The sequence below is a fragment of the Ictidomys tridecemlineatus genome, chromosome 16 (assembly GCF_052094955.1).
Source record: "Ictidomys tridecemlineatus isolate mIctTri1 chromosome 16, mIctTri1.hap1, whole genome shotgun sequence".
Taxonomy (NCBI): Eukaryota; Metazoa; Chordata; class Mammalia; order Rodentia; family Sciuridae; genus Ictidomys; species Ictidomys tridecemlineatus.
Genome location: NC_135492.1, coordinates 9,566,560 through 9,591,917, shown reverse-complemented (window position 1 = coordinate 9,591,917; position 25,358 = coordinate 9,566,560). Strand labels below are relative to the sequence as shown.

Sequence of the window (25,358 nt, the reverse complement as noted above, 5' to 3'; positions counted from 1 at the left end):
ACATCCATCAGTGTGTATTTTATTTTAAATTCATTAAAAGTTTTGCCACATTATTCACATTTGTAGTACTATTCTCCAGTGTGATATCTGCTGTGGTGGATAAGGCCTATTTTATTGCTAAAAGCTTTGTCACTTTCCTTACATTTGTAGGGCTTCTCTTGAGTGTGAATTCTACTGTGGCAAACAAGGGTTGATATTTGAGTAAAGCATTTTCACATACTTTGCATTTGCTAGGCTTCTCTCCAGTGTGAGTTCTTCTATGGCAAATAAAGTGTGATTTTTGACAGAAAGCTTAGCCACAGTCTTTATATTTGTAGGGTTTCTCTCCAGTGTGAGTTTTGCTGTGACAAATAAGGTGTGATTTTTGACTGAAAGCTTTGCCACATTCTTTACATTTGTAGGGCTTCTCTCCAGTGTGAGTTCTTCTGTGGCTAATAAGGTTGGATTTTTCACTAAAAGCTTTGCCACATTCTTTACATTTGTAGGGCTTCTCTCCAGTATGAGTTCTGCTGTGGCAAATAAGGTGTGATTTTCGACTGAAAGCTTTGCCACATTCTTTACATTTGTAGGGCTTCTCTCCAGTGTGAGTTCTACTGTGGTGAATAAGGTCTGAATTTTGACTGAATTCTTTGCCACATTCTTTACATTTGTAGGGCTTCTCTCCAGTGTGAGTTATACTGTGGCAAATAAGGTGTGATTTTTGACTGAAAGCTTTGCCACATTCTTTACATTTGTAGGGCTTCTCTCCAGTGTGAGTTCTACTGTGGCAAATAAGGTCTGATATTCGACTGAAAGCTTTGCCACATTCTTTACATTTGTAGGGCTTCTCTCCAGTGTGAGTTCTACTGTGGCAAATAAGCTGTGATTTTCGACTGAAAGCTTTGCCACATTCTTTACATTTGTAGGGCTTCTCTCCAGTGTGAGTTATTCTGTGGCAAATAAGGTGTGATTTTCGACTGAAAGCTTTGCCACATTCTTTACATTTGTAGGGCTTCTCTCCAGTGTGAGTTCTCCTGTGGCAAATAAGGTCTGATGTTCGACTGAAAGCTTTGCCACATTCTTTACATTTGTAGGGCTTCTCTCCAGTGTGAGTTCTCCTGTGGCAAATAAGGTCTGATGTTCGACTGAAAGCTTTGCCACATTCTTTACATTTGTAGGGCTTCTCTCCAGTGTGAATTCTACTGTGGCAAATAAGCTGTGATTTTTGACTGAAACCTTTGCCACATTCTTTACATTTGTAGGGCTTCTCTCCAGTGTGAGTTCTCCTATGGTGAATAAGGTCTGATTTTTGACTGAAAGCTTTGTCACATTCTTTACATTTGTAGGGCTTCTCTCCAGTGTGAGTTCTGCTGTGGCTAATAAGGTTGGATTTGTGACTGAAAGCTTTGCCACATTCTTTACATTTGTAGGGCTTCTCTCCAGTGTGAGTTCTACTGTGGCAAATAAGGTGTGATTTTCGACTGAAAGCTTTGCCACATTCTTTACATTTGTAGGGCTTCTCTCCAGTGTGAGTTCTGCTGTGGCGAATAAGGTGTGATTTTTGACTGAAAGCTTTGCCACATTCTTTACATTTGTAGGGCTTCTCTCCAGTGTGAGTTCTATTGTGGCAAATAAGGTGTGATTTTCGACTGAAAGCTTTGTCACATTCTTTACATTTGTAGGGCTTCTCTCCAATGTGTGTTCTTTTGTGGCAAAAAAGGTGTGATTTTCGACTGAAAGTTTTGCTACACTTTTTACATTTGTAGGGCTTCTCTTCAGTGTGAGTTCTACTGTGGCAAATAATGTCTGCTTCTTGACTTAAAGCTATGCCACATTCTTTACATTTGTAGTAGGGCTTCTCTCCAGTATGAGTTCTGTTGTGATAAATAAGGCCAACTTTTTGACTAAAGGCTTTGCCACATTCTTTACATTTATAGGGCTTCTCTCCAGTGTGAATTCTTCTATGGCAAATAACTGTTGATATTTGAGTAAAAACTTTTCCACATACATTGCATTTGTGAAACTTCTCTCCAGTATGAGTTTTTCTGTGGCAAATAAGGTGTGATTTTTTACTGGAAGCTTTGCCACATTCTTTACATTTGTAGGGCTTCTCTCCAGTGTTAATTCTTCTTTGGTAAATAAGGTTTAAGTTTTTAATAAAAACTTTACTATATTCTTCACATTTGTAGGGCTTCTCTTCAGTGTGAATACTGCTGTGCTTAATAAAGATTGATTTTTCTTTAAAAATTTTATCACATTCTGCCCATTGGTAGAGCATCTGTCTGTTGTGGGTTACTCTGTGGTTAATAAGATCATTTATTTTACTAAAAGTTTTGCCACATTTTTTACATTTGTAGGGCTTCTCTCCTGTATAAATTATCTGATGGTGAACAAGGTCTGATTTTTTATATGATTCCTGGTGTTCATTCTCACTTGTAGTTTTCTGTATTTTCTTTTGTTGTAAACAGTCAAGATCACAACTTTTATATTTCCCACTTATCACTTTGTGAAATATATGTTTTATGCCCTTTTCTGGTGAATACTCTTGGGTATCCTGTGGAGTCATGGCTGAAATAAACAAAAAAATTTAAAAATGCCTTATAGACGAGGATAATTATATTTAGCACACATAACATAAAATCAAGGTAAAATAAGTACATAAAAAGTGTAGCAGATTAGGAGATAAGTAATATTATTTATTCAAAAGGCCTTAATAAAAGAGGGGGGCCATTACATATTCTGACCTTGAAGATAAAAAGTGTGGGGATGATGGAAACTGGAACCCTGAGTCCCACAATTGTAATTCCCAGCAGTTTCTCTCTGAAGCTATTAAGACAACTATACAGGTGCACTATCTAGTTTCTGTGGTAATGTCCTTTGGGAGAAGAAGCTCTATGTTTGTGTTAATTGTACCTTATCTTGGTTAGCTAGCACTTGGGATTAAAATACCACTAGGTTAGAATGTAGTCATTGTAAAAGAAGCTATGTAATTTTGGGGTATACTATGTACAGTCATGAAGAGGAGTAGCCAGTTTTTTTCCCTTTCACTGAATCTGAGTCTCTCTCTTCTGTTTGCCTCTTTACAGGTTTCTTCACAAGAAGATTTGTAAAACATCATGCTGGCACTCACAATAAAATGTAAGTTTTGGTAGTTAATCTGAATAAACTGGGACATCACTAAAGAAGAAAATGGAGGATCATAAAAAATTTGAAAATGTGTTAAATGTAGGGCAGTATGTGTTCAATGATTACAATCAAAAGAAATAAACCTAAGCTTCTGAAATGTTTTTTCTGCTAAATAACTACTCTGCCAACATTTTTTAGTTTTGTTTTTTTCATTTGAACGTCTCGCTGTGTCCCCAGCTCTGTGTAGTCTACAAGAGTTAACATCATTAAAGTATGTTAGAAACTACTTATCTAAAGTGGAGAATGTATAACATACCAAGAAACAGAGAGATTAAAGAGCAACATAAAATATATTAAAGAGTAAATATTTTTTACTAAAAATGCCCTTTTTCTTTGAAACAAAAATCTGAAACTTATTCTTACAGAGAAGTTCCCAGAAAATATAACAAAAGTAAATTAAATAATAACTATTAATTAAAAATTTTAAAGGGAAATTAAACTTACCCAGGAAGGCAAAGTTTCTATAGTTCTCTGACATCACTTCTTTATATAAGTTTTTCTGAGCAGGCTGAAGGCATTTCCACTCCTCTTCAGTAAAATCAATGGCTATATCCCTGAGTGATAACAGTAACTGTAAAAAGAATAGATAAATAAATAACAGATTGACCACATGAACATTTGCACAGTCTGTAAGTTAATTGAAATTAAAATGACAGTTAGTGGACTATCATGTAGGTGGTGTTTTGGAACACAATGATACTATGATCTACTTCTGCAGAAAAAGTGATTTAAGTTCAAAAATGTATATATATTCCACAATTGTGAAACACATTATAAAACTCAGGCGTTACCACAAAAATATATATATTTTAATTTTTGTATCATGATGAAAATTATGTATATTGTTCAGATGAAAAAATTATGGTAATTAAAAGGGGGATTTCTCAAATTTTAATTGTACAACAAATAATCAGATATTTACTAAAGTGTAGAATCTTATTTGCTATTTCTCTGATAAAGCTGGCTTTTCTGAATATGTAGTAAAATCTCTAGTAATCCCAATAGCAATGGTATAAGAGAAATTTTGAAATGTAAAAAGGTAGAAAGACCACTTAATGGAAATATTTAATAGTGAATTTAAGTTCAAACATTTTATGGTATTTATGTATGCTATTAATATAAAAGAATATCAAAAACAATCCTGTTTGCATTTTCCGTTTTATAATTTCAACAATTTTTATCATAAAAATATACATATATATATATTTGATTGATGCATATATTGTATGATGTTTATAATAGAATATACATATAGCTTGTCAAAAAATGTAATTTATTTTTTATTTCATTGGTTCTTTCTATTTCTACCTGATAGTAAAATCAATTTTTAAGGTATTATGCAAGCATGGGATATATCTTATCCAAATTAAAATCCTGTTCTAATATATACTTACATACCTAAGTATATATTATGGGATAGAAATATTATATAGACATATAGATATAGATATAAATATAGATATAGATATGTCTTTAATATTTCTATTTCCTTCCTATTTATTTATTTATTTATTTATTTACCATTGTGCAATCTACTGAACTTCTTTTCTTACCCTTCCCCACTTTATGAGCTTTAGACTTCTCATATCAGCAAAAACTTTCAAACTTTGGTTTTAAAGAAATGTTTTGTTTTACTTAGCATAAAATCTCCAGATTCAACCATTTCTTGGCAAATGTCATAAAGTCATTCTTCTTTATGGCTGATTCATTGTTTATTGTGTAAATAAGCAACATTTTTTTTTATCCTGTTATCATTGAATGGACCCATTCATCATTGAATGGTTGGTTTTATACCTTAGCTATTGTGAATTATGCTGCTATAAACATTAATGTGGCTGTGTCAATGTAGTATGCTGATTTTATATCCTTTGGGTATATACATTGCAGTCGAATAACTGGGAAAAATTGTGGTTCCTTTTGTTTAACATATCCATACAGGTTATTATGTTTCACTTAGACCTCCATGCAGCTACAAAAATTTCAATTCATCTAAACCTAACATGAAAATAAAACATACAGAAAAAATTAGTAAGCCATAAAATGACTAGAATTTATTATCAAATCATCCATCCCAATGAAAAGTAAATTTTAAAAACTAAAAGTAAAGAAAGTCATATGCAAAAGAGAAAGTTAGAAGCTATTAAAGATAAACATAACACAGAGTTACCAATATTAATGTTGGTGTTTTTAAAAAGCAAATGAGACAGGTCTAGTTATGGACAACTATAGTTCCAGAGACTGAGGAGGATAAGAATAAAGGATCATAAATTTTAAGAGAATATTATATATAATATTGTCATATATATATATATATATATATATATATATATATATATATATATATATATTATTGAGAAACTTAGTGAGGCACTTAGCAACTCAGCAATACTCTGTCTATAATTTAAATATAAAAAAAGAACTGAGGAAGTGGCTTCATTGTTAAGCACCCCTGGGTTCAGTCTTCAGTACAAATAAAAAAAAGTAGATACAATTAAAATAGCACTATCAAATTTCAAAATTCAACAAATAAAAATTATGTCAATTATACAGTATATAATTGCAAATATTTGCATATATAATGATTTCTCACTTAAAGAAAATACACTCTGGAAAATTTATCCTAAAAATCTTCTGCAATTTTCCAATTCTCTGAGTGCAATGACAAGAATCTTGATGGTATAGACTAGTACAAAGCTACCAAATGCTAGATCCATGGTTGTACATAAAGTCTACTGCTGACAATATACCATGATGCCACATGATTGATGTTATGAAGTTAAATCAATCAGGGTAAAACTCATAATAAAATAAATGGTGGAATTACAGAAAACAACAACAACAAAACTCCTAAAATATGCTAGGATATTGGGAAAACAGTATGATAATAAAATGCTATTTTATACTTTAAATCATAAAACTTAACAACATATTTTGATACATCAAATTCTGAATATAAGTTATTAATACATAATACTGAAATATATATGAAAGTACAAAGCTCAAAAGTTTACATACAAAAGATAGGGTGTATATGGTGTTGCACACCTGAAATATCTACTATTCTGGAGTCTAAGGCATGAAGTTCAAAATTATGGCAAACTGAAGAAATTGAGAAAACCCTATCTGGAAATAAAATTTTAAACAGAGCTGAGAATAGGCTCAGCAATAAGATACTTTGGTTGAATCCCTAATATCACAAAAGAAAAAAAAATAGTTTTTTTGTTTTCAAAATTATACAATATAATAGGCTTAAACTTATGAATTACAAAATATTAATACAAAAAGTCTACTGATCAAATGATTATATTAAAAGGTGCAAAACTGACAAGGTAAAAAAAACTAATTTCCTCACATATAATCAAATGCTTATAAGAAGAAACAGATAGCAAAAGAAAAACAGAATAAATTCTTGAAGAGCCACTTTAAAAAGGATATAGTTAAGTGTTCAATAATCATTAAAACTCAAAATCTTTAGAAATTAGGTAACATTGAATAAAATCACATCATATAGATGAGTTAAATAATATTGATTAATATCTGGAATAAATGCATTCACAAAAGAGGAAAATAATAATTTATGCTTTTATTATCAATTTGTAGAAACTGTTTTGTAATAAAATGTATATGATACACCCACACAGGAAACCGAGACTAAAATTATAGAAACTGTACATAAGAATACAGCCATATTCTTCCAGAGTGAAAAAAAAGGGGCATGGTTAAAGGAAGAAATAATTATTAAATTGTGTAAAAAGTAAATTATAGGAGCTAGAATTTTTGTTGATGAATTATATCCATTTTGACAAATACTATAAAATACCATGCATGTGTTATGCCAATGTCACATTAATGTTGCATTTCATATGCAAGTATATTTACAAAAGAAATATGCAGTATTTGAGAAAATAAAAATACCCAAAAGCAAATAAAAGACTCAAATATTCAACATATTTACAAAGGATAAAACTATTATTAAAATGACCATTTTTCCCAGGTTACAATTTAATAGTAACTGGTAAAAATTTTATCATGCTTTACTTTTCGTTAAAGAAGAAAACAAAGCAAAATATTCTAAAATTTTCCTGGAATGTTAAATGTATATAAAATTAGGCAAGAACTCTTTCATATATAAGAGAAAACGTACTAGTGATTATTACCTGACAATAATGCATGTTATAATATTACAAAGGTGTTTTAATTTTAAGATAAATAAATCACAATACAGAAAACTATATAGGGCAATTCATATGTATACAAATTTTTTTATTGTTAATTATTATAGTATATAAATCAAAACTATCAATAAAATATTTAATATGAGTGAATGCTACAATCCAACCTCTAGGTAGATGTTAGAAAAAGAGGCACAGATCACAAGAAGGGACCTATGTGCAGAATTGGTGTGACACTGGAATTATACAAAAGCAACCACCAAACAGCAGATATAAAGAGATCATTTAAAAAAATAAAAATAAAAGCAGAATATAAGCCTCCCTCTATTTCTGGATACACCAAATAAATATATACTCCTACTTGAATCCTTCTTAAAAATGTAAAGGAATTAGTGGCACACACATTGGAAAACTAAAAAAAAATTTACCAAGAGTTAAGTAGAATGCACATAAGGATTTTCCTTATTTGAGCTATATGCCAAATTACTGGAACAAAATGCCCAAATCCAGTATTAATATGAATAAAGGAAGATTGATTTGGGTTTGAAATATATTATTTAAATCTAAATTAGCTATAGTTTAAATGCTAATTTATCTGTACACACAGAGGAATGAATAAGATATACATGAGTATCAACTCTGGAGGGGGGGAATGAATGGTTTTCTATGGCCATGCAAGATGCATGGGCTTTATTCCATTAGACCAGAGTGGAAGAGGTGTTAAATCTTAAGGGAACCCCTTAATCCCTTAGAGGGATTTGCCAACATTCTTTAAAAATGCAAATACCTGTTGCTGACAGTTGAACTTTTATCTAGATAGTACCAAAAAAATTAACAGGGAAATACAGACCAACACTTAAAGCCAAAGTGGCAGTTTAGCACTTCCTGAACTCTCTCACCCAGCTCAATTTACTAATAACGCCAGACCTAACCAATTCTTTCCGTAAGTAATTTGTCCCCATATTAACTTTTTCCATTCAATAGACTACTTCTGAAAACTCAAAGCATTAAAAGCACTGGTAACTGTGCAGGTGAAAATCTCCCTAGATCAAAAAGGAGTGGTTTCACATTGGTGTATAAACATTTTAATGGGCTAAAATATAAAATATTAGTGAAGAAAAATGGTTAAGATCACAGTTCCCTTTTTGTTTCTAAAATAGGTGTATGTCGTTTTTTTTTTTTTTTTTTGAGTGAACATAAGGCACCGCCTGTAATTTAAATAGCTTGCATCAGAATTTTAGTGCACCAGCCAACTATAAGATCTTCTTCATGAGCACAGCTGTTAGAATGGCTACTCTCAAAAAGTGGAAAAATGGTGGAAAAGTAAGTAGTACTCCAATTATATGAATATGGAAGAAAAAACACTGTGCTAGACAATAAAATTAGTGAAGACATTTAAAAAATGGAAGTTGAGAGTTCTCTAAGTTACTTTTTTGAGAAACTAAACTCTCCATTTATACTGCTCTTGAACAAGAAAAGCCCCAAATACAAGTCTGGACTTATGAGAGGCATTATATTTGCCAGCTGTGGGATCCTCATTTTACATAGTTCTGAAACACAGTTCCAGGAAAATACCAGAGTAGGGAATGAGAATGCTCTCCTAAATATTCCACAAAAGGAAGTCTGAGCATAAAGATACTGACAGGTTGTCTGCCCTTGGAGACCCAAACAAAGAATAGAATCACATGATTTTCCCCAAATCAAGTGATTCTTCTTTACTTTTCAATCATGTAAAATGCTCATAAACAACAACAACAAAAAATTTGCTTTTGATTTTTTTTTCTATGGTGCTGGGGATTTGAAACAGGAGCATGTTAATTCTGGGCTACATACCCGGCCATGTTTTAAAATTTTGAGACAGGTATTTCTAACTAATTGGTCTACCTAAGTTCTTGATGTTTACCTTGAAATTGCAATCTTACTGACTTAGGCACTTGAGTCTCTGGAATTAATACGCATGTATCATTGCACCCAGAGAGAAAAGAATACTTTAAAGTCTCATCCAGTTTTGGGTATAACAATTGAAAATACTATGTTCATTTGAAATACAATATGGGTAAAGTAACTGATAATGCTACAAAAACATAACTGATAAAACTGGAAAAGGGAGAAGTTTTCATTGAACAAGAAACTAAAATTTTATATATAAATACAACTCAAAATACTGGGGCACAAATTTAAAATCACACTCAACAACTATCTGAAAATAAATAAAATAAAATAACTACCAGGTATGTAGCTAAGTGGTACAGTACCTCTTGCTCAATCCACAATACCACAATCTCCAAAAAGAAGGAGAATGAATTCAGGAGGAAAAAAAAAAACTGAGATACCTATAGAGTATCTCACCCAATTCCTGGAGGAAAAAAAATATATGTTGTGATTGTGATGATCTCCCCACTTCAGAATCCACAACAAAATCTGAGAAGATTCTGAAATGTTGCCACAAATGTTCTCAGATAGAACTTAAGGTAGGGGCTTAAGATATTCTATAGGATACTATAGGACTTGTTAATATATGCTCCAGTTTTCTGGCCAGTGGAGACTCATGGCTGACCTTTATCAGAAGAGACACAGGACTGCAGAAACCAAAGATTACACCAGGGATTCTAGCCAACCATTGCTAGTTCCCACCATAGTCAGTGCAGCCAGTTTCAACCAGACTCACCATCCAGTCTCAGGATTTCACTGCAGGCTCATCATTTAGTGTAATTTTAGGAACCAAATGTCCTCTCTATAAATCACAAAGTACCTATACAGGAGAAAAAAATCAGGTTCACTGAACATAAGTGAGGGAGCCTAGAAATGGATACCCACACTGGCAGACTTCACACCAGATGGTTCAAACGTGCTTCTCTTTACTGAATATGTGTAGATTGGACAATGCTTACATAAGGGCTCCTGATTGGACCCAGCTTATGTCTTCATATACTATATCTGAGCCTAGTTAATTTTTGAATGACAGGAGACAACCTCAAATCCAGAAATAAATGATGTTACAATAGTAAGGTCTTATCTGTACATTTATTTATTTATTTATTTATTCGTTTGAGGCACTTTGAATTGAAATCCAGATCCTCAGGCTGCAGCTAATTTAAAGCAAGGTGTCCTTGGAGAAGTAAAATCCAGCCAACCCAGAAAAGCATTTGCATTTAAATTTGCATATGAGGCCTTTTGAATTTGTAGATTATATATGTAAATATAATATTTATGGATGGAAATAATACAGAGACAATCCCATAAAATTTCAGTTGACTTCTCTTGTATGGAAACAGCTTGAACATTAAAATTATATGAGGTGGAAAGATAATTTTTTTAGAATTAATATAAAAATAGTAAAAATTGAATTTTATAGTATAACCCAAAATTTCCACTATGTGAAAATTACCATTATGTTACTAAAATATTACTAATGAAATATATGTATTTTTGGAACAGCACCCTCAAAACTATTTCAAGACTCCAGAAAATCTCAGTTCATAGAACCATATTTGAGAGTTATGCTTATCCTGAGTTAAGGAAGATGAAGGACATGATCACTTCTTTTTATGCTACAGGTAAAAGATACATTTTTATACCAATATTTCTAAGAGATATAAAAAACTAGAGAGAAACAGCTCTGAGTGAGGGCAGGGAGATTTAACCAGAAAGTATATGGTGTGTGTGTGTGTGTGTGTGTGTGTGTGTGTGTGTGTGTTTGTGTGTGTGCGTGTTTCTGCAGATCCAAAGATTTGATTCTATCATTTAAATTAATTAATGGTATATTCCTTATTTTATGATATGTCCTTAGACCCAATGGCCTGTCTATAACATTTTCTTTTCCTTCCTAGGATGAAAGCGCCCTAAGAAAGTGGGCTTGAAATGAAGATGAATTGTTGCTATTTTGATGTCACACACCTGTAATTCCAGGTAGAGGATTTGAAATTTTGGTTCTTTAAGAATACTACTGAAGAACAAAAAATAGAAACAAGAGTCACTAGGTGGGATGAATTCGATCTGAAAAGATTCCTCTCAGCAAAAGAAACAATCAGTGAGGCAGAAAATGATACCAGAGAATAGGAGCAATTTTTTACCACATGCACATCAGATAGAAACCTAATTTCCAGGATATACAAAGAACTTTAAAAACTTAATGCCAAAGAACAAATTTTCTAAACAGTAAATGAAATGGACTGAGGAACTGAAGAGACACACTTCTTAGAAGATAAACAATAAATCAATTAAAAAATGTTCAACATCTCTAACGATTAAAGAATTGGAAATCAAAACTACTCCAAAATTTAATCTTACTCCAATCAGAATGGCAGTTATTAAAAATACAAGCAAAAATATGTGTTGGTGAGGATGTGGGGAAAAAGGCTCACTGTTACACTGCCGGTAGGACTCTAAATTGGTGATACCAATCTGGAAAAGAATAAGGAGATTCCTTAGAAAACTTGGAATGAAACCAAAATTGACCCAGCTATCCCACTCCTCAGTTTAGACCAACAACAGCTAAAAACAGCATAATACAGTGGCATATCCACATCAATGTTCATAGCAAAACAATTCACAATAGGTAAACTAAGAACCAATCTATATACTCTTCAATAGATGAATGAATAAAAAAAATATGGTCTATATACACGGTGAAATATTGCTGAGCATTAAAGGGAATAAAATTATGAAATTGGGAAGTAAATGGATGGAGTTGGAGAATATTATATTAAGGCAAGTAAGCCAGTCCCCCTAAACCTAAGACCTAATGTTTTCAATGCTCAGTGGATGGTGATCCACAATGAATAAAGTAGGAGGTAGCATGGAAGAAATGAAGAAACTTTGAATAAGAAAAAGATCAGGAAGGTGATGGGAGACGGTATAGAGGTAGGTAAGATGGCGGAATGAGATGAAAATCTTGTTGCACACAAAGTAGAGTTACATGGGTTTTTTAACTATACTTTCTGTAAAAAAGAGAAATAAAATGTTGTGCTCTATTTGTGTAATATGAAGTGAAATGCATTCTGCTTTATTAGCAAGTTAGAACAAATTAATAAATTAATTGATTTTTAGAAATTTAGGAAAGGAACTTGCCTTTCCCTAGATATATATATAAACATGTGTGTGTGTGTGTGTGTGTGTGTGTGTGTGTGTGTGTATAACATGCACACATATAAGGTATATAATTTATGAACTTTTTTCATATATTTATTGATTTTTTTAAATAAATGACAACAGAAGCATTATAATTCTTATTCTATGTATAGAACACGATTTTTAATATCTCTGGTTGTAAATAAAGTATGGTGATACAAATTTGTGTCTTTATACATGTTCTTTTGATGATTGTCTATATCACCATTCTTGCTAATCCACTTCCCCATTTCTTTTCCTCCCACCACTCTTCTTTATTGAGAATCCATCTATTTCTTTCATGCTTCCCCTCCCTACCCCATTATGGGTCAGCCTCCATATATCAGAGAAAACATTTGGTTTTTTTTTTTTTTTGGAATTGGCTAACATCACTTAGCATTATCTTCTCCAATGCTATCCATTTACCTGCAAATGCCAGATATGATTAATAAATAAATTTAGCAAAGTAGCAGGATATAAAATCAACACCCATAAATTAAAGGCATTTCTGTATATCAGTGAAAAATCTTCTGAGAAAGAAATGAAAAAAAACTACCCCATTTACACTAACTTAAAAAAAAAAAGATACTTGGGAATCAACTTAATGAAAGAGGTGAAGGATCTATACAAGAAAAATTACAGAACCCTAAAGAAAAAAATCAAAAAAAGACCTCAGAAAATGGAAATATCTACTTTGCTCATGAATAGGCACAATTAATATTATCAAAATGATCATGCTACCAAAAGCACTATACAGATTTACAGCAATTCTGATCAAAATCCCAATGGCATTCCTCATAGAAATAGAAAAAGAAACCATGAAATTTATCTGGAAAAAATAAGAGAACAAAAATAATTAAGCAATCCTTAGCAGGAGAAATGAAGCAGGTGACATCAATATACCAGACCTTAAATTATACCACAGAGCAATGGTAACAAAAACAGCATTGCATTTGAAAATAACAACAACGACAACAACAACAAAAAAAGACTGCTGAAGAATGTTACAGAATAGAGGTAACAGAAACTAACCCACAAAATTACAATTATCATATATTAGACAAAGGTGTCAAAAACATACAATGGAGAAAAGATAGCTTCTTCAACAAACCACAACCTCTCACCATGCACAAAACTCAACTACAAGTTTATCAAGAGCTTAGGAATTAAACCAGAGACTCCATGTCTAGTAAAATAAAACACAGGCTCTTATCTTCATCATGTGGGATTAGGCCCCAATTTCTTTAATAAGACACTGACTGCACAAGAATTAAAACAAAAAAATGAATAAATGGGATAGAATCAAACTAAAAAGTTTATTTTCAGCAAAAGAGACAATCTGTATGGTGAAGACAGAGCCTACATTTTAGGAGGAATTTTTTTACCCCTCACACATCACTAATTTCTAGAGTACATAAAGAACTCAAAAAGCTAAGCCAATAATAATAATAATAATAATAATAATAATAATAATAATAACAACAACAACAACCCAATCAAGAAATGGGCCAAGGATCTGAACAGAGAGTTCTTAGAAGAGAATATGCAATCAATCAACATTTTTTTTTATATATATCTGATTGGTTATGGTGCTCCCTTTTCAGGACCAAGCACAGTTCTGGTTCAGTTTCTAAGGAAGGGAGACATGAGCCAGAAGTGTTCTCAACTCTCCTTTATAAATTATGAAATACAATTTTCTATGTCATTTTATAAACATAGTTGGATATGGGAAATATAGGCTTGGAGCAGAGAACATTTTTTATTAGAAACACAGTGCAACAGAAAAATAGAAAAAACATACTTATTTGCACCACCTTGAACCACAAGAGAAATGGAACCTGGAATTCAGAAAAGAAAGATTTAAATTTTTATACTTGGGAATGTGGATGACATAGATGCCTAAAGTGAAAAAGTTATTACAAGCTTTTGAAAGAAAATTTATGTGAGTGCCAGATAATTGTTAACCAATTAGTATCTGCAGTGTCTTACAGGGGCTTTGTCAGCTGTGCACTACAGAACATACAGGTATTTATAGCCTCCATGAAGAGCATTATTCATCTGTGCCCTCTAAAATTATTCTCATTATACAAATTAAAAAAAAAAAAACTTGGGTATCTGGATACTAAATGGCAATTCAGCAGCCCACAGAAAACTACCCATAGACAGAACTGTGTGAAATTTCTTCAAAGGCCATCAATGTATTATTAGCACCTAACACAGGAATGTCAGTCTGGGAAAATATTATTTATTCTCCAGTTTAAAGAGAGTGCATTGAGAATACATTTCAGGAGCAGCACAAATACTTTTTATTGCTTTCATGTTAAGATACTTTACAGAAAAAAAAATTCTCAAGACAGATTTCTTAGAAGGGTAAATGCCTGGAGACGACAAAATGAAACACACACACACACACACACACACACATCAGTGGCCCTGAGTTACTCAGTAAAGAAATAAATTTAAAGGTTATTAGAAACTGAAAAGAAAAACAAGTAACTATTTCTAAAAATAAATATATTCATTAGTTGCTATCTCCACAACATATCATTAAGTAAACAACAAATTATGTATGAATCTTTTTAGGATTTGGCCAAATTTCATTCCATATGATTTTATATTAAACCCCAAAATTCAGATAATAGAATTCATTATTCACTGCCAAAAATATTCCAGAAGAAAATTCTTTAAGGAGTGGACATTTAGTAAATCTGTCATTTAACAATTTAAATATTATATGATTTTAGGAAATTTACTCATTTTCCTGCAGCCATAGTATAAAGATATTTCTTATTTATTTTTCCTGTAGTAATTTCCAAAGATAAGCTCTAGAATCCACTTTAAATTACCTACACTTACAATAACACAAGAAACCTATAATAAATGATGAGGAAAGAAAAAAGGCAATTTTTAAAAATAATTTAAACCTTTTTCTTTTTCTTTAAATCAAACTTTAGCTGCATTTTTTGATCCACTTTATCATCTTTTAAGCAAAAATTATATAAAAGCCAGAAGTTTGAACTGCACATTTATACCTGAGATATGTTTATTAACTATAAAAATTCAAGATCTTTAGAAATTAAAGAAATGCATAATAAAAACCCATCATGGGAAAAATTAAGTAATATTGGTGAACATTTAAAACAAATGAATAATCATTAACTCAAAATAAGATTAAATTTGTATCCATTTGTGGAAACTATTTTGCTATTGAATATACATGATACTCCCCATCACAGAGACTTACTGAAATTAGAGCATATGTGACCATGATAACATATAAGTATGCCATGGTACTCATACAAACACTTGAAGCCGAAGGGCATTGCTCAATACAATACACATCTTGGAAGAGATAAATAATAATCTGTAGGAAAAATGGTCACTAGGGCCAGTCACATTTCATGATATATCCAGTCTAAAACACAGCATAAAACACTATGTATAAATTTTACATAGGTGCCTTATGCAAGAGGTATTTCACATGTGTACATTTTTAGAAAAAAATATGTAGAACTTATGAGACAATAAAAATCACAAAAAGCACATAAAAGACTAAATTATACATCCCATGTACAGATGATAAAACTTATCATTATAAAGGTGATAATTTCCCCCAAATTAACCCACAATATTTCTCACGAAAATTGCTATATATAAATATGAATATATGACAGTGAAGTCTATTTTTATGTGTATTCTATAAAGCAATAATTTTAAAAATCTATAAATAAATATACGATAGAAGAAAGTATGAGAATAGAAATACGGAAATTATTGGATACTTAAGGTAGAGAAAATTATATTCCATGTTTTTTGGTAATGTTAAACTAAACCTGATTATTAAATACAGCAATAATGCAATAAAAATTTTTTAAAAATCAATAAGCTTTACTTTAAATGAAGAAAGAGAAGACTGGGCATTGTAAAGTTTCTAAGCTGCAAAGCCTGAATTAAAAAGTGAAAGACCAGGTATTGTTAAGTTCCTCTGCTACACCCAGAACCTGAAATTCCTGAGGTAGTTAAGACAAAGCCCTACTGGCCATTTAGCCTAGGGCCCTGTGCAGTTTGTCACATAAGCATACAGGGCCTGAACCAATCAGTTTGAAAGTGTACCCTGCTTAGGAGTGACCAATCACCCCGCTGGACCTGTTCCAGCCAATGAATGTGCTAATCATGTATGAGAGTTGTTGTTCAATTTTCCAGCGTCTCAGGCCGATTTGTTCTGATGTATGCAAAGCCCCACCCTCCCCAAAAAGTATACTTAAGCACTGCTTAGCCTCTGCTCTGGGCTCTGGGCTGCTCTCGCGTCTTGAGTGAGCCTAGAGCCTCAGTGCACTGAATTGGATCCTCAATAAATCCCCTTCTGCAATTTCATGAGTCAGTCTCTTGGTGGTCTCTTCCTCCGACTTTTCGCTGGACCCTTACAGAATCACAATATAAATAAGATTCCCATATGAATACATATGTATGTAAAAACAGTATACTTTATTGCAATAACAAATTCTGGATAAATCAAACCATAACAAAAATAATTTCAGCAATTTAGATAGGGCCTTTCTCAAAATAAATTTAAACCTGTTAGGGCTGTTTACTGATGAAGAGTCATTGCTTCCCCAATGCTGAAGTATAACACCAGAGAAGTGCACCAAGGCAAGTTTAGAGTGGAAAGTAGAAGCTTTATTAAAGGACAGTAGAAAAGACTTCTTCCCAGAAGAAAAAGGTGACCCAAGAGGTAGAATCCATGAAAAGTATTTTTTTAACTAAAGTCTTTTTAGTATTTTTATAACTAAGGTCTTCCTTCAGCTATCCTACATTCCTGTCACATTGCTGTCCTTTGTTCTATTATCTTGCAGTGATGGAATGTAGGTGGGAAGGCCCAAAGTGTGGAGGACAGATGGGCTAAAGGAGTAATCTGGGCAGGAAGGACTTTTGGATTAGCACCTCTATGTTTACTGTGAGCTGCTTCATTAAAATTTCCTTGGGATGGGCTCAGGGCCTTGGGGACATTTTCAATTCCCCTTATCCTGGACTCCATTCTCATTATGGTGTTCATTCTTGATGTTACTGGATATTAGACCCAATTTACCTAACTACATTAACTACCTATTTGTAAATATGGCTTCAATACCAAGGATATGGCTAGATAGTACAGTATCCCTCAGTTCATCTAACTTTAAAAAAATAATAATAATAAAGAAAGTAAAATTAAAAGAAATGAAAAGATACTCTTCAGAAATAGAATTCTCAAGACATTTTCACAAAATGAAAGAAGCTGGCTCAAGAAGAAATTAGGTATCCCAAAATGACAACTCCTCTCCTGCAGGAAAATGGCCCTTGGAGATTTGATTTGATAAGTATTCCACCTGTCAATCTCCAGCATCTGGGCTGCAGAAACACACCTGCTACATAGTATTTTATGCAGATGCTGAGGATGCCCTTTGAGCATAAGGAAGGCAGCAAAGATTCTCTGCCACTGACATGCTCTAGACTTGGTTGGCCAATAGTACTGAGTACATAGTGGCCCAGTGGAGGACTTAAGCCTGCAGACTCCAGAGACTGCCCAGAGTACCAATCTGCTATCTTCTGTTTTCACCACAGCTAGTCTTGTGGTTCCAATAGTGTTTCTCCCCTAGCCTCCCTCACCAGGCCAATGCACACTCAAATTGCCTAGTTCTCAGGAGTCAAGCCTGCTTGGGATCCTCAGCTCATGCCCAGCAAAACAACCTGTGACTCTAAAGTGTGACACTAAAGTCAAGGAAAATGGCAAAAACTTAGGACTCAGGAGATAAGAAGTGAAAGCCCATCCTCCTCCTCCCTGATGACACACAGGATTGGACAGTTCTCACAAAATGCTCTTGATTGTAAGGGGCTTCAGATCATAAACATTGAATCTGAGAGAAGTGAGCCTTTTTGGAGTGACAGGGAATATTATCCAATCCAGGCATGAATAAAGGCTAGAATCTCAGGTCGTTGAGTGCTGTTTTTTTTTTTTTGTTTTTTTTTTTTTTTTTTTTTTTTTTTTTATCTGAGAAATGTACCCCAGAGTCTCAGGCTGCTGTTGTTTTAAGGCAAGGTTTGTTTTCCATAAGTGGGAACTAACCCAACCAACATAACATTTTCATTTAAACTTACATATAATTTCATTTTAGTTTATGGATTTTAAATGCTTGTATATTATTCAGGAATTAATATACAATAATGACAATAACTATAAAATTTTATTTAAATTTTTTTGATCTCTGTACTTTTTAGGTGACAGGTTGAACTTTGAACTGGGAAGAAACCCCCTAAAGTAAAAATGCTCAATAAAAACAACACATAAGGGGCTGAAATTGTGACTCAGCAGTAAAGTGTTCACCTCCCATGTGCCATACCCTGGATTCAATCCTCAGTACCACATAAAAATAAATAAGTGAAATAAAGGCATTGTGTCCAGCTACAGATAAAAAATACTTAAAAAATAAGTTACAAGGTCAGAAAACATCTCTACCTCAGAGCAAAGACTGTCCAAAGAAGGGGGCATGACCCTTGTCCTTGGAAAGACACACAGAGCACTCCTAGGCACATACCTATCCTGCTGAGATGTTTATCTACAAATAACAGGATAAATCTGCTTTACCTGGTGTCCCTGACTCATTCAGGCTAGGTGGGGACCCATAAGAACCCCCTAGAAGCCACCAATCAGCATGAGACAGGGAAAATACCTGGGATGCCAGATTACCCTTCCAGTAGCTTATGGTGAGTGATAACATTTTGGGAAAACATATAGTTCAGCAAATATTCCCCTAGTGGCCTAAGTCAATTAGTTCAAATAAATCCCCATCTTGTAGTAACCAATCACCCTTACCCAACTTGTTCCCGCCAGTGAATGCGCTAATGATGTTTTAGAATTGTTTATGATTTTCCCAAGGTGTGTGATGATTTGCTAAGAGATGCTATGATGTATGTGGGGTACCTGCCTTCCCCAAAGAGTGTACAAAACTGCAGCAAACCCTGGGATCAGGGCCTCTAAGCCCCAAGTTGCTTTGTGTGTGGAGGACTGAGCTACCTCCCAATAAACACCTCTTTGTTGCTTACATCAGTCTTCTTCTCTGGTGGTCTTTTGGGAGTCCCGCATTTGAGCATAACAGTCTCTCCTGAAACCCATGGAAAAAGAAGACAGCACTCTAGTTCTCTAGGACTGCAGTTTTATAGCACAAAAGTTGCAAAAGAGAAAAATCTTGAGAAATTTAAACAGATAACAGGATTTTGACAAGCATAATACAAACGCAGGTAGTAGGTTAATGGTATAAATGGTTCAGAACTTAGGGAGTAAGCTTAGATCACAACATCAGAATTTATGATGCACCACTAAAGTTTCAAGTGAGATGTTATTTGGTCAGGGAAAGCCAGAATTCATGAGTCATCACTAAAGTTTCAGGGAGGGGTGTTATCTCATCCGGGAAAACCAGACATGGGTGAGTTCAAGACACTGGTAGGCATTTCAAGCAAGTTTACAAATCACACCAATTTATAATGAAGCAGAAATTAATTTTTCATGCCTCTGTGATGAGATGGCTCCCAATCTTAAAAGAAAATTAGGCTGGATTTTTCACTTGCTATGGCCATAGCTTTTAAAGTATATGTTTCATATTTTAAAAGTATGAGCATTAAATTATTAATATTAATTACTACTATTTTTTAAAAGACTGAGTAAAATAGAAACTAAAATATTTGTTATTAAATGCATAAAAATTTTGATTAATATATTGATAATATAAACATGGAAAATTTTGACAATGATAAAAAGACTTTTAATATAAGGGATTCAATATTATAAGTCCCTCATGTTCAGTGGGTCAGTCCTTCAATAATTTTTTTTTCATTTTCTTAGGTCATTTTGAATTACACTTCTACAAATATTTCTTAAGTATACAAATTTATGATTTTGTATTTTGGAAAATAGAAAAATGGCAGATTTGAGCTCCTGTCAGGATATTAAAAATTATAAGCTATGTCAGGAATCTTAGCATTTTTTTTTTCATATTTGCACACAGTCCAATTCTAGAGAGGAATGAGTTGGAGATATAGTCTACTGTCCTGAGCAGAAGAGAAATTTCCTTATGCTATTTCTAAAGCTTTTAACTTTTCTAACTTTTCAGAATTTTTGGTAATATGAAAAAACTATTCATTTTAAGAAATGAATTGTATGAAATTAATTATTTATCTTTCCTACATTATTTTTTACTTTCATTGATTTTTTTAGAAGAACTAACAGAACAGAATTCCAATAGTGTTCTATGTAAATTTAAAGGTATGTTTCTAATGATCAAGATAAAAAACAGAAGCAAAACATCATCTAGTTTGATGGTTCTGCCTCAAACTACAGAGTTACTTATTTATCTCTGCCATTATTCACTAGGTTCCTGAGGTTGCAGAAATCACCAGCCAACAAAGAGAAATGTCTTTTTAGTTTGTTTCTCACAACTAATTCAAGCTAAAATACACTAGTATCACTGTAGTTTCAGACCAAAGTGTGTTTCTAAATAATAAAAATATGTATACACAAATATATAAATAAATATAATGAAAATATAATATTAGATTTTTTCCTGGATAATCATTTTGTAAATATTTCCCTTTAGACACAGTTCTGGGAACAAAGTGTCATAAATAAGACATAAATCTTACATTGTTACACAGAGTAATTAAGGCACATACTAAGAGCTTGGTATAAAACTTGGCAAAGAGACATAAATAACTAGAGAACACTATAGAAAATTATACCTAAATGCAAAGCAGCAAATTCATAGTCTTTAAGTACATGGAGATAAGTTATCATAGCAAATTCTATAACTCAGTAGTTGGTAATATACAGAGATAGAGATATTTATTAAGAAATGAATTTATGCAGATTTTTGGTTTAAAAAGGTAAAGATCAAATAATGTAGGTGATTTAAACATGAGCAATAATATTTTTCTGAATTCAGTACCTTTTTTGCAGATATATGAATTATAATTAATTACAACCAGTAAAATGCAGACATAGTGTAAAGATTATTTACTATGAGGAAAACTACTTAAAAAGAGAACCAAAACTTCCATTCTTGTCCATGTTTATTCCTGACAAAAAGACTGCTTCTTTTGAACCACTTATGTAGATATGATTTTTTGTAATAAATATTTTGGTCATATTTTTTGCATATTACTTAATATATTTATGCTTCACATATTCTCTTTTTTCACCTATATTCTGAAAGAAAATATTTCTAACTCCTAAACTCCCTTGATATTTGAGCTATCTTTGACGTTTTAAGCTTAAATCATTTCTATAATGAATACTGTGCTTTAAGTAAAGAATTACTATTATTATGCACCTGGCTTTTTTACAGGAGTTTTGTTGTGTTCCTTGATTTTATTTACAGTGAAGTTAAAAAAAGTTAATGTTGAACCAAAACACAAAGAAAACACCACCAACTCAAATTTTAAATCAAATTAAATCAACATTGTATTATGTACACAAACGCTGGCCAGGACTGTCTCTTATCATGCTAGAGATTATCCCCCTGATCTTCAGGAAGCAATTTTTACAGCACAAAAAGTTACAAAGGAGGTGAGTGTCTAGGGTATGTACTACTAACAAGATTTTGACAATCATACTACAAAGGCAGATAGCAGATTAGGGATCTGCATGGCTAACATTTCAAGTTAGGAAATAAATTCAGCTCCAGACTTTAGAATATATGAGCAGCCACTGAGATTTAGATAGAATTTTTATTTGGTCAGTGGGAGCCAGAATTTATGAGGCACCAGTAAGGTTTTAGAGGGTTGTTATCTGGTAAGGGATAGCCAGGCATAGGTGAATTGAAAACACAGGTAGAAATTCCAAGCAAGTTTAAAACATCAAAATATTGTCAGGCCAAAGAGAAATTTTAGTTTTCTTACAGAAAAAAGAAATAAACATTTTACCTCTAAAAGCTCTAAGAGAAAATTTTATTTTTTGTATTTTTTCATATCTAATGGCTTTTGGCATTCCTTTGCTTGTGACCATAAATGCATTTCTTCTGTGTTCAGGGCACTTCCAAAACAAAATATATATATACATATAGATAAGCCCTTCTCATAGGGAAGATGTTTCTAACATAGCAAGTAGAAACCTTTAACCCCACAGGGTCTGACAGTCTTATTATAGCATATGAAGGACCCTCCAATATGCTTGTTCTTCCAACAATTGTTGCAAAGATTGACAAAAGTCAATTCATTTCACAGAATGAGTGAGGTGGGTCTCTGCTCTGCAGTCCAGAACAGGTGGTAAAAGAGCCCCCAAAGTGAGTTTAGGACAGGTCTTTACATGACAGATTTGACAAAATCCTGAAAACAAAAGAAAACATTAATTCAGAGAGAACCATACCCACATAATCTCATTTGATAGAATCAAATTCTTAAGAAGAACAGAGGACAGAGGCAAATCTAAAGGGATTTAACTATATTTTCTTTTTCTAAATTGCTATTAATGTCTCCTGAAATTATAGAGTTTTGGATCTCCTCAGTTAATATTTTATCATTACCTTCAACCTACAATGCATGAGGCACACTGAATTTACCCTCAGACTCATGTACTTATCACTTATTTTTTCTATAGAAATGCATATGTATATGAATATATTTTTCCAACATTTCTGAGATTCTACCCTGAAAATTTCTGTGATATCACTTCCCTGAAATGCATTTTCATTATTTCATGTCAGTTCATCTAAGTACTCCCTATCATGCATTGGAAAAGATGAGACTACTCTAAGGCCCTTCTTATTTGACTATTTATAAACTATAACTAAAGGTCAACCTCAGTACCTCCACAGAACTTAAGTTTCATTCACCTTTCTCATTCATGGTGCTTTATTTTTTAAGTAGGTAGCAGAAATTTTATTTTGAAGAATACTAAATGACTTAAAGCCATTCAGGGTACTTTAGAGGATCACAACAACCTATGGTTGTGGTTTTTAAACAACTTTATCGCTGAAAGATCTGGATTACACTCCAAGTTGGACACTGATACTATGCTTCCATGGGAAATGATTTCTTGCTTGTGAATATTGTCCTTTCCCTTTTCCCTATAGTCTTGGAAATGTGTGGATTGTGTGAACTTTTAGAATCATTATTTTAACACACTTAGCCTGGACACATTTGATAATAGGAGACATCCATATTCTGAAAAAAAAGAAGACCCTTCACCAAGCCCTAAAGAAGTGATAAAATTATCTCTGGGAAAAATAACAATTATCCATTAGATTATTTTTAAAAAATACTAAGAAAAAGTTTAGTAAGTAATACATTAGTGTACTAGGAAAAGTGATATAAATGGAATTTTAATTTTTAAAGTTGTTTCTGATTACTACAAAGAGAGCATAAAAAGCTGGGTTCATGGGTTGAAGTTGTGTCTCAGTGGTAGAATACTTTCCTAGCATGTGCAAAGCACTGAGTTTGCTTCTCAGCAATATATATAAAGAAATATGTTTGGTTTTATTTTTTAAATACATGAAGCATATTGCATCACAATTCTTATTACAAATATAGAACAATTTTTCTTTCTTTTTTTTTTAAGTGAGAGAGGAGGACAGAGAGAGAGAGAGAGAGAGAGAGAATTTTAACATTTATTTATTTTTTCTTAGTTCTCGGCGGACACAACATCTTTGTTGGTATGTGGTGCTGCTGAGGATCGAACCCGGGCCGCACGCATGCTAGGCGAGTGCGCTACCACTTGAGCCACATCCCAGCCCCTATAGAACAATTTTTCATACCTTGTTTTGTATATAAAGTATGTTCACATCAATTCCTGTCTTCATATATGTACTTTAGATAATAATGTCTATCACATTCCACAATCCTTGTTAATCTTTACACAACACTCCTACACTGGCTACTTCATATAATATTGCCTCTGGGATTTAATGCATTAATCAAATAGATTTTCTGCATTCTATGCAGTGCTGTTGGAATGACTATTATAAAAATCTAAAATGGTCATGTATTGTGGCGTATGCCTGAAATTCTAGAAGCTATGAAAAATGATGCAGGAGAATTGTTAATTCAAATACAGCCTCACGAACATAACAAGGCTACAATCAACTTAGTGGTAGCCTGTCTCACAATTTAACATAAAAAGGAATGTGGATGTGTCTCAGTGGTGTGCACCCCTGGAATCAATACTCATCACCAAACCAAATAAAACCAAGCAAATATCTCATAATTAATAGGGATTCCAGGTTACACAAATATGTAAAAATATTGGTGACAATATAAATTTAATAAATATATTTTTATAAAAGTTTTAAGGATCTTTTAAAGCCCAAAATAAAAATGATACATAATCCACTAGTAATAATTTGGAATTGCAATGTAAGGTTGTACATGCTTGTACTCCCAGTGGCTTAGGAGGGAAAGAGGTAGAAAACTAGGGATTTATTCTCAAGTTAAAGACCAGCCTCAAGAACTTGGCAAGGTCCTAAGAAACTCAGTAAAACCCTCTCTCAAAAATAAATAAATAAATAAAAGTGTTGGAGACTGGGAATGTAGCACAATGGTAAAGCGCCCTGGGATTAATCTCCAGTATTTATTTAAATAAATAAAAAGATATAAGTAACAATTCTTGGTTAAAAATGTCATACAATCCTCTAATAATAACTCTGGGTATATATGTAAAGAAATTGGAATCCTTTTGCTAAATATATTGCCAAACGTCTATTTTTATTGTATCTTTATTCATAGTATCTAATAAAATGAAGCAAATAAAGTACCTTTTAGATAGAAAGTATATCAGAAAATTCCTTCCAGTTTCAAAGCATCCAATTAGTCCATCCCTTCAGAAGCTACACCCTTAAAATTCAAACTGATCCCTAGAAGGCAAGACTCAGATAGTAGTGTTTTCTAAATACT

At 32.7% G+C, this 25,358-nt stretch overlaps 1 protein-coding gene across 1 annotated transcript in view; it reads right to left on the bottom strand.

Annotated features, from left to right (window-relative positions):
- Nucleotides 1-305: 305 nt before the first annotated feature.
- LOC144371462 (uncharacterized) overlaps nucleotides 306-25,358 on the bottom strand; it is a 431,923-nt gene continuing 406,870 nt past the window's right edge. Inside the window, 2 exon segments of the mRNA XM_078033773.1 lie at nucleotides 306-347; nucleotides 350-2,376. Of these exon segments, the coding sequence (XP_077889899.1) occupies nucleotides 306-347; nucleotides 350-2,376 (2,069 nt within the window).